At 38.8% G+C, this 13,732-nt stretch overlaps 1 protein-coding gene and 2 long non-coding RNA genes across 11 annotated transcripts in view; 1 reads left to right on the top strand and 2 right to left on the bottom strand.

Annotated features, from left to right (window-relative positions):
* LOC121886483 overlaps positions 1–2,601 on the bottom strand; it is a 31,076-nt gene extending 28,475 nt beyond the window's left edge. For both annotated transcript variants that reach the window (XR_006092751.1, XR_006092750.1), the window contains exon 1: positions 2,518–2,601. This is a non-coding gene — a long non-coding RNA (uncharacterized LOC121886483). The remainder of the gene's footprint in view (positions 1–2,517) is intronic.
* LOC121886477 (calcium-activated potassium channel subunit alpha-1-like) overlaps positions 1–4,911 on the top strand; it is a 97,974-nt gene extending 93,063 nt beyond the window's left edge. For 6 of the 7 annotated variants that reach the window (XM_042396478.1, XM_042396472.1, XM_042396473.1 and 3 more), the window contains 2 exons: positions 349–350; positions 2,480–4,911. In XM_042396478.1, coding sequence (XP_042252412.1) covers positions 349–350; positions 2,480–2,631 — 154 coding nt within the window. In that variant the 3' untranslated portion in view covers positions 2,632–4,911. The remainder of the gene's footprint in view (positions 1–348; positions 351–2,479) is intronic. The other variant, XM_042396474.1, reaches the window with a different exon arrangement.
* The window catches only part of LOC121886482, a 154,585-nt gene continuing 143,516 nt past the window's right edge, over positions 2,664–13,732 (bottom strand). For both annotated transcript variants that reach the window (XR_006092749.1, XR_006092748.1), the window contains exon 5: positions 2,664–2,713. This is a non-coding gene — a long non-coding RNA (uncharacterized LOC121886482). The remainder of the gene's footprint in view (positions 2,714–13,732) is intronic.

The raw sequence follows: 13,732 nt of genomic DNA on the forward strand, positions 1-13,732 counted from the left end.
GTGTGGTACCCAGATGTGGAGCAAAACTTTATATCCATAGGCACTGTCCCAGACTGCCACAGGATATTGAAAAGGCTTGTCAACTAAGATACCTTAACAATAATAGATATAATAGGACACATCTCATCCACTCTTGGCACCTTGCCACTGCAGAGCCTTTTCAATACCTCAGTCACCTCCACCAAAATAATGGGCAAGGTCTTCCTTTAGGTTCATTTAGGTGAGAGTGCCTTTGCTGAACAATAGCCCCAGTTGAGGTAAGCAGTTCTCCTCCCTGCTCAGAATAGACTCCCCTTACTGAGTTGTCTAATGGTATGCCACAACCCTTTTTTGTACTTGCAACCATAGAAGTCCTGCAACAACAGTATGGAGTCTTCAGGTGGTGCCCTATAAAGGACCTAAACCTGAGAGACTCTAAGGAGGCTGGAAATTCCAAACTGTTTTTTGCTGTACAGGCACAAACACACAAAGAATAATTTTAGCCTTCATCTTTGCAGAATGCCGTCACATAGAGGCAACCCTCTCATTTTCGGGGAAAACTCCAACACAGCAGTGCTCAGCCGGAGGTTCATAAGCATCACCAGACCCACCTGGTGGCTCTAACCCCAGGGGTACTCAAGAAAAGGTGCAAACCCCTATCCAAGAGCATGGCATTTTGACTATGGCTGGCAATATAGGAACATGACAAATTTTAATGTCCATAACTCAAAAATTGTACAAAGTGCCACAGTATTCCCAGACATGATGTAGGTTTTCCCAAAAAACATGGCTGCTATCACTTAACAAGTATTATTGTCTGTCACTGTGTGATTTTTATTACAAATATTTAAACATTTTCTATTATTTGAGCAACACATTTAGAGGATTTTGCACAATTGGTGGAGGTATGCATTCTCAAAGTACTCTCAAATATAATGTTGTTTCTGTGGGAATATTCACATTAAATATTGTTTGATTGTTCATTCAAAAAACGAATGAGCATGTATTACATTTTCACAGCTGCTGAATGAACACAACAAGATTTCACTGGTTAGTAATCGGTGCCCATTTGGAATAAGAAAACAAGTTCAGCTACGCAAGTTCATTTACATTGCCCATTTTACTGAAATATATTTATTTCTACATAAAGTTGCTGAGCCTTCTTGTTTTGTGCTGATTTCAGTATGTTATATAACACATTTGATATTATATAATATGATATTATATAATATATATTTGATACATATTAGCTGCATGCTGCTCATTGGGTTCTGAATTACCTCTGAAACATGGACAACATCCTCCTTCCAATTGCTTTGGCAACAGGCATGGGCCCAATGTGGCTGCTTGACACATGCTACAGTGGCTAGATGCACAGTAACTGCACTTAAAAGATTTTCTGACATGATCCATGTTCTGTTTTTATTATTTGCTGAGTTGCTCCCTACTGTTTAACCTACTCTACATCCATATGTAATGAGAGCATCTGCTGTTTTTATACCTTGATCATCATGTTGTGCAGTTTTTGTTATTAATGGTCATATAAGTATTTCCCATTTAGCTTACATTTAGTGTACTACTTTCTTTTTCCAAAGTGCAACAAGGATGAATAGAGTGGGCCAAGGTATGGAAGTGAATGGTTATGCATGATGTTAAATAATGCATCAAATACGGTCATGTTCTTGCTGACATTTTGCCCTCTGAATGAAAGCCAAGTAGTTTGGTGACTGCATCGGGAGCGCATGGTTATGACCTATGCAGTACATGTGACTGTAGGTTTGACTGTAGAATGTGATTGAAACTGAATGGTTTGATGCTACTTCAGCTTAATCTCTATCAAGTGATGTTTGATGTTTTATTATTGGCAACATGTATCTACTGGCATATGTGTTAATGTATTGTCTTAGCCTACAGCCTTAAGTCATGTTGATGAAAATGCATGACCATGGACATTGCCAAGTGGATGTATCATCAGCAATATATAATGCCAAAATATCCATCTCCAACAATAAGAAAAGAAAGTTGCATCAAGCCAAAAGCCTGAAGCCCCTCAAAAAGAAAAAAAACCCTTTGACAGTATGAATTGTGAAGGTATTAACTTCTTATATGGTACCGTGAAGTATGAAAACAGATCTGCATGTTTGCTGACCCAACAAAACAGCATGCTTCAATAGCAGTATGGTATATGTGAAAGACATTTACAGCCTTGAGATGAGTCACATTACAGAGGTGAAAAATGGGACAATGATGGGACATTAAGTGATACTTACCTGCCATTAAAAAAGACCCATTTTGGAGCATATTTTTATCATGTCAGAATTTCTTTCTACACCATCTATACAAATGATTATTTTAAAATATACAATGTCCTCCCAATGTTCTGTGTGTGCTTAAAACACAAACCAATTTGATGACACTGAAATTGTAATCGACGGCCATGTAGCATTAACTGTCTGATGTCCCTCCTCTTTGTCTTTATATGATTTTGGCTCTTTCTCAGAAAAGACATGGTTTACAGATGAGCCAGAGAATACCCACCTGCGGACCATACAGATCAAGCCTGTGAATACCCTCTCCATCAACCAAGTCAGTCAGTGTAAATCCACAAGCAGCTTGATTCCACCCATCAAAGAAGCAGAAGACGAGTGCTGAGCTCCGGACCTTCGCTGACACCTGGACGCCTTGACTCCCAGAAGACTCATCGTGTAGGTGTCAGACTGGGATATTTTATCATCTGCAAACACAAATCATCATTGGCCATTAGATGGAATGAACACATAATTGCTTTCCTCATTCACCTCTACAGCAAGCTTATTGTACATGCAGATTTAGAATCCTTGTACATGAAGACAATCATAGTCAAATGTTGCACCCACACTTAACTATTTGTTTGCACAGCTAATCTGTAGTGGTGACCAGACTCCATTACTTTTTTGTTCCATTTTGGGGAATGAGGGTCACTTGAAGGAGAACAGCAACGTAAAAATGATTACTACTACTAAAAAAGGTGAATATTATAATTACTGGATCAAGATTTGCAAAGATAAAAGTTGCCTTTTTAGCTGTTGATGAACAACTACTACTACTGCATTTACTTTACCCAGTGTTGCAGAGTTATTCTGTACAGTATATTAAAATGTGTATTTTACATCCAGCTGCAATCCCACCACAATGGCATTGTTAGTGACTGACTCTCAGTGATTGCTTTGCCATTTGGAGCTAATTCACAACATTTGTGACAGTTATGATGGCCAGTGTCCATGTGTAAATGGCATTTGGCTCCAGCCTTATCTCTATCCATTTATATTTGTCTTATCTTTGCCTTTTTTGTCATTTGTAATAAATGTTTTCTTGTTGCTGTTTGGTTGCAATGTCCAAAACCCCAGAAATCTTATTAAGTAAAGCGTTCAAGTATCTGCAGAGTTTCTCCAGGGGTAAAAAGTTAGGGATATTCTTTTTCTTTTTTTCTTTTTTTTGGTCAATAGCCAAATATGATAGAGCTGTTTTGATGGCAACATTATGATGTAACCAAAACTCTCACACACTTTCTAATACAATAGAAGAGCTATTCATTGACTTGAGACTCCATAGACAGCAAAGCCAAATACTATAACATGGCACCATATGATAAGTCTGTAGGAGTTAAATGTAAAAGCCACATATCGCATGAAGTGGGCATCTTTTAAGTCCTCCTTTGGCTGTAAGCACTGCCTGACACAGGATTGTCTTGGAGGCCATTAAGTGCTTGCATGTACTCCATGACCAATCTTAATGCCATAATCAGACATGTTCATGCTTTTTGTAGATACATGAAAAACAGCTCTATCATAAAACTCAATTTGGGCTATTTATATGTTCTGACAGCTTCTGTTGTGTTGGTAAACCATCTTGGTGATCGCATATCTGATATATCCATAAGACAAACAAGTTATACACATCTGATGAAGCACCAATCATTTGTGTAGTTTGTAAGCAGATGAGGCCAGAATGCAGAGCCAAGAGTGGTTATTAATCATGTCTTATATAAATAATAGAGCAAAGCTATATCGGCACTGTTGTCACTTTACTTCAGGATCAATGAAGGGGAAAGAAAGGTAAAAAACAAAACAAGCAATCCATAATATCCTTAATCCACCAAGGATGCGTCACAGTCTAGCCTAGGATTTGTGTTGGATGTGAAAAGAGAAAGGTTGTGACATTTTTACTGGCACAGAGAACATCCAAACCATCCATCCCTCAGTGCCAGTAATGTGCCAGGCAGTGCTGAAGCCAATGGAGGACTCCAGAAGACCCACTGCTGCGAAAAGAGGCTTCTAGTTTGCTGAATTTAAGCAAAATTTACTTTTGCTGTGAGACTGAGAAATCTACTTTCCTCTTTGCTTTCCATCATGCAAGCTCAGAATCCGTTGTTTTAAAAAAAAAACACAAAAAAAAAAACTAGACTTTGAATTTCTTTGAATGACGCTTCAAAAAGATCAGATTTAATGTAATTCCCTGGAGATAACTAGAACTGTAGTAAATCATTTGAAAAGTCTTAAAGCTATTTTTTAAATAATCAATTATCGATAGCAGAGCCTGATAGCAATTCATGTTTTATGACATAATTTATGTACTCTTCAAAGAAATCTGTAAAGCTTAATGTAAAATATTTCTTTCTAGTGTGTTCTTGTTTGAAAAATATTCTTGTTTGACAGTACCTGTGGGGTTGAGAGACATTCAGCATTGCGGTCTAGTTTGTATTATTTTGTGCATTTTTTTTTAGCACATTGATTTGTGGATACAATGACAGTGCTAAGTTGATATTTCTGACTATGTCATAATACCCAATAATAAATACAGTTTATTGTCTTGTACAAATAGGCTTGTACATAAATTGTACATGATTTCATTTTGTATTTTCACAAATTAAAAGCTGATGTATTGTGTTCTACAGTATGTCTTGTGTTTTTTCTCCAGATTTTCCCAGAAAATGAGTTTAATATTTTGCCACCAGGCTCAGCACAGAAGACATTACTTACACATTTTACTTAAATGCATTGCACAGGGACTATATAAAGCCTTCTCAGTGATAATGACATAAGGCACTTCCTGATGGCCAGACAGATCATGTGACACTGGACACTTCGGTGCACCCTCTGGATAATGGCTGATAAAAACACTCTCCACATTCTCACCTTGGGGATGGAGAGGGCCCATCATGTTGCTTGTTAATGATTTTACACACCATGGCACTGTGGGAGACTGTCAGCATGCCAATAATATTTACAGTCTAACACCTCGCCGCCGCACAGGCAGCTAGAGAGGCCGCTGGTTTCCCTGATCCTCCTGCCAGTGGCAGTGTCACCTTCTTGGTAAACAAACACATGTAGCTATCACACTAAAAAACATTATTATTAATGTTTACATCAACTATAAGGACAACTAAATGGATTTAATGGATTTTAAATAAAGGTTACTATACAGTGATGTGCTGAGCATAATTAATATCCATGTACCATATCATATTATGATGATGATTGTCATTAATAATGTTTCGTTATCAACCGCTATCACATACAGTAGGAACATGCAGTAAAGCACTGATTTGTTCGAGAAATGTACAGTAGAAGAAGCAGTTTTACAAACAGAAATAATCTCACTGGATAATTTAAACCACAATGGTTTAAGACAAAAACAACAGCTCAGCTAGCTAAGGAGTGTTATTTAACCATAGCGAATTGTGGTTTCAACAGTTGGCCTAGCTCAGTGATTTCCAACCAGGAGTGGTCATACACCAGGGCGTACTTCTGCAGTTACCAATAGGTATGTGGAAAGACTGTGGAGTAGCTCAGCTAATTTGAAAAAATAGAAACTTACTATTTTTGTTTTTAAAAAGTATATCTATAATCTAAAAAAAAACAAAAAGCAAAAACATTAGTTGGGCTACCTCTTGTTAGTTATGGCATTCTCTGATGAAACTGAAATTGTTACAACCATGAACTGCATTATTTACAATTTTGTAACTTATGTTTAATGATATGTGATATATACTATTATAGTTCACATTTATATCAGCCAGCATATCTTCTGAAAAACTGATTTAGTTAATGAGATTTATTTTCCCAAGAAAAATCTGTGCAACTACAACTTCAAACTGGAGTTACTAGCTACCACACTGTGCTGTGCGTGTATATACACACAAAAATCCATGGTCCCCCTGTGAAGACAACTCTTGTCCAGCTGCACAGGCTTGGCTCGTGATAATAGTTTCCATGACAATGCAGCACTATCATCAATGCCAGCCTGGATAAACAGTGATCCTTTACCAAAACAAGGGGGTCATTATACTGAAGCTTGTCAAATCAATGTTGAGAGTGTCCTGGCTGATTAAGGCGTCCCCTCTCAGTCCTGACACAGTGTCAATACTGGCTGGCCTGTGGCGGCACACTCCCATGATTGGACTGAAATGCCTATCAGTCAGGCAGCTGAGCTGGACTAATGATTCCCTGTGCTGCCTATTAGAGGGACATGACAATTTAATCCTGTGGGCCAGGCAAGGAAAAAGTGACCTTGGTGCTTTATATTGAGGCTGAGGTAAATTGACAAGAGCAGATAAATCTTTACCTTGGGCTATTAACAGAATTAAAGAACAACAACAAAGGCAGAGGGCCCTCTCGTTTTTGTTTTGTTTGCCCCTGCTTTTCTAAACCCTATTATATAAAAATCCCCTTACATTTGAACATAATCTGGCAAAAAGGAACCAAAAAATATCACAGCATCATTAAAACTTTTGTATTTTTATAATATCTAAAACATTTCCCCTCTGTGCAGGTACCATCGATCCAATGCTTAGAACAACAAAGGGTCAAATAAAAGCCATAGGTTGAATTCTTCTTTGCTTTGCAGTCAAGCTGGAATATTGAAAGTGGATATTGCTTGAAGCTCAAGGTTTTTCAGATGTTCAAAGCCATTCCAGCATGGCCCCGGGGCAAGGTATATTGCCTTGGACATCTATCTTAAGGCTATGAGAACATTGTCTACATGGTTGGAAAAAGGCCATGTGTTTACACAGATGTTTCAAGCTTTTAGCACACAGATCTTCCTGTACCAAGTTGCACCACCATCTTTTGTGCCAAGGGCCATATACATTTTGCATTAGTTTACCCTTTGATACAGAAATGAAGGAGGGCAGGAGAGCTTGTACGCTTGCATGCACTATATAAAACAAAATAAAGATTCTCAGCGCTGCCACTTGAATATTTCTCTGAATATGATTTAAATTGAGGAAAACTTTACTGTTAACATTTCCTTCACAAAGACTTAATTTGTTTCTCTCTCTTTTCTTTTTTTTAAATAGTTGACCTGTACGCAGAAGAAACATTATGCCTCTCCACATTTCTACTGGAGAAACAGCAAACAAATGGCAAAAGATAAGGATTTCATCCCTGCTGTAAGGATAGATTGTCGGCACTGGGAGGCAATTTGCCTGTAAGGCACAGTTGCTGCACTGACCCTTTATGTTCCCTGTAAAGGTCAACATTTCTTTTTCTTTTGTTTCACTCCATGCATGCATAAATCAAAGCTCTTGGCTATTTTCATGTTTGAAGTGGGAAATACCACTCATCAAAAACAAAATATAACCTGTACAATCATAGTATATTTCCACTTTAATATAAAATACCATATGTAGTTAGTTAAATGTGGTTTGGTTTCAGATATAATTGTTTTAAGGTGGATGCAATTTGGCTCGGCATCTGCAATCAGACATTTCCTGTTTTTGTGGTACTACATTATAATTTTGCTCATTTAAAACACCTTCTCCTTTGCTTCCATGCAAAGAAATTAGCAGTAACGTAGAGCAAACAGATGGCACTCCCATAACATCACTTCTCAGCCCAAGTTGTAAACATGATTTACAATTTGCAAGATATTATTTACTGTGATTCATGTTTCTGTCAGTTCAATACAGGAGGTTAATAGAAATGCCAGCATGCTCGCTGATTTACTTAGTAAAATTTTCATCCCAAGGTTCAGGTTCAGAAGATTGGAGTCAGAGAGAGTTACAGGATTCATGCATTATGCAGAAGAAGCTGACACGACCTTCAGCCATCACAGTCTTTTCTATATATCACACTGGGCTTGACCCTCCCAAGGCCAGAGGGAGCATTTGATATATTTAACCACTACTGCCATTAAATTACTCACATTCTTTATGAGCTGAAGCCATTTTATACAGCTAGCAACATGAAGGCAATATAATTTTGATTAAAAGTGGTTTTACACTTTGTATTTGCCTTTTACCGCGGGTGATGCTTCAGCAATAAGGAAGACATTCATAAGTCAAAAGCAAACTAAATCAACAAATAAATCTCCTGCATGGGCCTTTGGATTTTTATGTCTCACATTATGGCTTCACCATATGTTGGCCATATGTAGAAATAAAAGAAGAAAATCTGCTCCTGCTGCTTGATACAGAACACATCATAAAATGATAGGAAATAAAGTGCTGTTTTAGAGTGTGAGGTCCATTTTAATATAATTGGCTTTAGAATTATTTATGACATTAATTGCTACATTATCGACTGGCTGTCAGCTCTTTGGGCTTGCAGTACATTCTTCTTCACAAAGAGCGCTAGCTCAGCCTAAAGTAGACTGACAAGCTAATTATACGATCTTCCCTCTCAATGATAAATGTCACTAATGTGAATCTGGCCCAGAAATAAGACTCCCTAGTTGCCTCAGCCGCAAAAGTTACCAACTCCAGCCAGGATCTTTAGTTAGGGACGCTTCACTCTGCTTCATTTCCTCCTGAATCGAGTTATCTTAAAGAATTCAAGCCCTAAATTTTAAAATTGCTCTTGTTAGGTTAAGTGTATTATCTGTGGAGGCAAACCTGAATTTACACCTATTTATATCTACTTAAATATGTACTCTCAATGAATAACGAGTATATGATAGTGTATTCAATTTTTAAAACCATTTTGCATCAGGAGCATTTTACCCACAGAAGTGTTCAACGGCAAACATCAAAAACATTTTCCCGTCACTCCACCCCAAAATGTTTCATATGAATTTTATTTTAATGATGCTGTTTACATATTCCAACTTCACTTAGGATGTATCCTGACAACAATGAGAGCTGACACATACCAAACTTGGTATGTCCCAGAGCCATCTTCAATGGCTGGGACGCTGTCAGCTCCACCTACATCAGTGACAGTGTCTCAATGGTAGCGCGACACATGTCAGAAACTTTTAAATGTCTGCTCTTTTCAGCAGAGTGCTTCTGCAGCCCAAAGATGTCATTTTATGTGTATTAATGTTTGTATGAATACTGGTCAAAGAGTAAGCAGTCTGTGCTGCAATATCGGCATAGTGTGAGTATGAAGCACGTACTTTATCATCACTCTGAGGTTCAGTTGAACCGTCTTCACCAATAAACTCATATTCTTGAAACATATTCCTTTAATCTTTTTTTTTTCTTTATACGATATCTAATTAATTAATGATATAATTACTCTCCAGTTCAATCAGGCAGCTATCAGCAAAAGAAAAATTCAGCCTTACGCTCAGATGTTTGGGCAGGAAAAGCCATCTCTGGTGATTGCACATGCCTAGTGCAGCCCCGACACAAATCTGAACTTCGACCTCCTTTGATCAGCAGTTTTGGCAAGGCAATCCATCATGGTGCTCTTACTGTCAGAAGAGGTGCCTGGCTGCAGCTGTGTGTCACTGGCTAAGAGGGGCTGCTTAAAGGCAATCATGTCAACCTCCACACGACTGCTCAGACTCCCAGATTGAAGGAGGACTTGACAGGGCCAGAAGAGTCAGCTGAAGACACTGGAGGGCTGTGTCTGATTGCTCTGTGGCAATAAAGTGATGGCTGATGTTATCCTCTGTGAACAACCAACTGAATCGACTCAAAAAAGGTGGAAATTCAACAAATGAATGCACGACCTTTCTGCTAAACTATGGCTTTCACCCTCCTTTGCTTTTGAGGTGGTACAGTAGATACACATTGTATAGGGAAAAGGGTAGGATGATGTTTTAAGAACAAAAACTAGGTTCTGTTTTTATTTGAAATGCATTTTAACTTTTCTGTCAAAATTCTATACATAATCAAAAAGAAATCATAAAGAAATCCTTTACCCGTGATCTAAAGCTGTTTAACATTATGAAACGACAGGATATGAACAATTTTTAGTCTGACCTTCAAAAAATGTTTCTGCCTCAGGACAATGTCTAGACAGACAGATTATTATTTAAAGGGATCACTGGCTGAACAGTATGTTGAAATTAGAAGAAATCTAAAATCCTTTATTATTATTTTTAGACTTTTCTCCAGCAAGGTTTCAGGGTGTGCTGACCTTACATAAACACATCAAAAACAACAAACCCAGTGGGAATAAAATATATTTACATGCTCAGGAAAACTGGTGGATGAGTGGGTTTTTGCCCAGGGCAGGAAAATGATATGGGTGTATTGCGCTGATGTATACAATATAGATATTTGGAAGAAAGCCTGGATTCTTGTACATAAAGAGAACTCCTGAGCAGCAGGTTAGGTCGTCTTTGCACACCCAATGCCACTTGTCAGATCCTGTAGCATGTAGCGACATACTGGTATAAATAAGGCGAACGGTGAGTGATATTCCAGTTCCACTGCCAATGATTTCCTGGCGGGAAAGCAGATAGCGTGTTTCCCGTCACTTCTATAGAGGCACCGAGTGCATTAATGGCAAAAACAGGCCTGACTTTCAGACAAAGAAGCTGAGTGACGGCTTGCTGACTGCAGCTCCGAGTGTGCAATAACATGATGTGAAAGGACATTGTCAGGAGCCGAGGAGACGAGCCCAGATTGTACATGGTGACAGAAAACAGAGATGAGGACAGAGATACTGGTGCCATATTAGTAGCCAGCATATTCAAACACCATCCTTGAGTCTAAGCAAACTTGACATCACCTCCAATGGCTTCAAAGTGTTTGCTCCCCTCCACCACCACTACCACCCGCCCCCCCTCTCTCCTCTGTCTGCAGCCAGCTTTCCCCTCTGATGTGTCTCCAGACTCCGCTCTCTCTTATGTAGAGAGTTACCAGCAGGCCTGTTCTGTCAGGACAGGAGGATAGGGGCGCAGCGGCCTGCGGATACCCTCAGTCAATCTACATTTGGTCACCGCGGTGGGAAGTGTGCTCATTTTTTCCGATATCTGAGCTACTTGAGGTGATCCGAACACTGAAGTGTGAGGAGCTGTCACCTTGCATAAAGCTCCCCACCAGCGGAAGATGTACGTCTCCTGATATGCAAACGGGGGGAGGGGGTGGCGAGTTCTCTGTCCTGATAGGCTACGAGGACACATGGGACTCTATAAAAGAGGGGGGCATGTATTCCACTCTGTCCGCCTGGGGACAAGAGGTCGGCGGGGAAGGAGGCAGCTCATCACCAGGCCCCCTGCAGTCTCAGGACAGATTTATGCTGTTACTGGGCCAAACATGCGGGAGATATTTTAATGCCGTATCAAAATATCAACAAGAGACCAGCAGAGAGAAGCATCAACAATCGATACATTATTGCTTTTGCAGAAAGTTGGAAGACAAAAAGAGCACTGTTAAACCCTACACTACAAGAATTATTTAGCCAGTATAACTTTGAATGGAGCTGTTTGTTTTAGTTTTGTGTTTTTACTGGAAGGTGTGCTGTAAACCTGCCCACTGGCAGTGGCAGGCACCTCTGTTTGTGCTCCACAGGCCATTAACAGTTCACCCCACCTTCTCCAGCAGGGCAGCAGCTGGGGAGAAAGAAGCATGCAGCAGCAGTGCAGGATCTCACAGACACAAAAAAACATGGCCAGAGGTAGGGAGGCTGGAGTACGCTCCGAGTAAAGTTGGCAGCTGTGCGGCTGTGTGTGATGAAGTGCAGCTCGCCATGAATACACTCTGGGGCTCCCTGCACAGCTGGCGACTGTAGGTTACAGTTTTGAAAGATGGAGCGCAGGAAAGGGATAGTGGGAGGAAGAGACAGATGAGGGAAACGCAGAGCTTGCATCTACACATAATTTGTCTGTGGTGGGCCAAATTCATGTAACAAGGAAGATGAGGAGGAGGGTAATAAAATGTTATTGTGTCAGTGTAAGAGAAGAATAGAGCATTCATAGGCGTCTGCAGACAATTGAAGAGTCATTAGCATGACAGCATGGAAGCAATTTGGGCACTGTGTACTGTGGATATGCAGTATGTTGGTACACTAAAGCAAATGAAAACACTGGTTATCTTTTGTGCATCTTGTAATCTTACATCCTAATACAGCCCTGTTAATGAAATATGTATGAGACACAACAAAGTCATACACAGGTGGATCAGATGTATTAACCATTAGCTTATGGAAGAAACAACAATGATACTCAAACAAGCTGTCAGAAGAACATAATCACAGTGATTTAAATGAACATTTTTATAGCCTAGCGCAATCAGTTTTTAACCTTTCAGAGTCATTAATGTGTCAAGGGGTGACACAGCCAAAGGATGTGACACTTAGCATCCAGGGTAACCATCCACTGTATCTGTGTGCTCTCCTCTTTCATTATGTTCAAAAGAACAATTAATAGCAGTTATAATAGTGTACAAAAATCTATTAACAAAGCTATTACACTTTTATCATCACTGACAGCTTACACACTGTAACTTACTAAACCTTACAGTACCAAAATATGAATTATGAGTTGATTTAACTAAAATGCTGACAGAGAATACTAAATATTAAAGAATACCTCTGAAATGATAAATATCAAAATTCAGACATTGTTTTTAAACAGATTATATTGTAAATTAACTGTAAACTAATGTGTATGTTTGAATAATTAATAAAATGACATAATTTGACACATTTGATTAACTGAAATATAATGGAAATGTCACTGAACATAATGGTTGTGAAATCATTGTTGCTGAAGAAAGACAATAATGTTTACATATAGTCGAATACGTCAAAACAAGTTAAAATGCAAAGTTAAAACTGACTGACATTCAGACATCATTGGGGCATGTTGTATTTAATGAAATGTTACGCTGGCCTGCTTATTATTTATATACATTACATATTTTATCATAGATTACCCAAAGCAACCAATATGAGAGAACTGAAGTATTAGTTTAGACCATAAATCATTCATTTCCACTGTTGTTTTTGCTGATATGCTCCTGCTCCCGAAGGAAACATGGAAGCACAGCTGATAAAGTTATGCAGACATTTATTTTTCACTTCCAGTGATTTAGCATGACTGCTTGTCGCGGTGATTTAGAGGAGACTGCAGTCTGCATTCTGTTTATTGTGACCATACAAGTGCAGCGCCTGCATGCTTTCAACTTCAGGGTTATTGATTAAAGTTTTAAATGGTTGCCATATTACCCAGGGACTTCTGGGAGATTAATTTGCGTCAATGTTCATCTGTAATTCATTAGCCATTTAGACAGCTCAACCACAAGGACTCTGACTATAGAGAAAAGGCAATTTTTCACACAGTGAAAGTACGAGAGCCAACAAGATGCTACTAACAGTAACATACAATAGATTTCATGTTGCAAAGAGGATTCGGTTCAAGACTGAGGATGATTATGTTTGAAGTTTGGAATGAAATAAAATTTCTCCAACACAAGGAAAATCTGATGTATCTACTACTCTTATATGATAAACTACTACATATGCACAAATTAAAATGTCCACCAATCAGTTTATTTTATATCAACAGTGAATCAAATGACTATGTATAATGTGAAAGG

Source organism: Thunnus maccoyii, chromosome 20, assembly GCF_910596095.1.
Source record: "Thunnus maccoyii chromosome 20, fThuMac1.1, whole genome shotgun sequence".
Lineage (NCBI taxonomy): Eukaryota > Metazoa > Chordata > Actinopteri > Scombriformes > Scombridae > Thunnus > Thunnus maccoyii.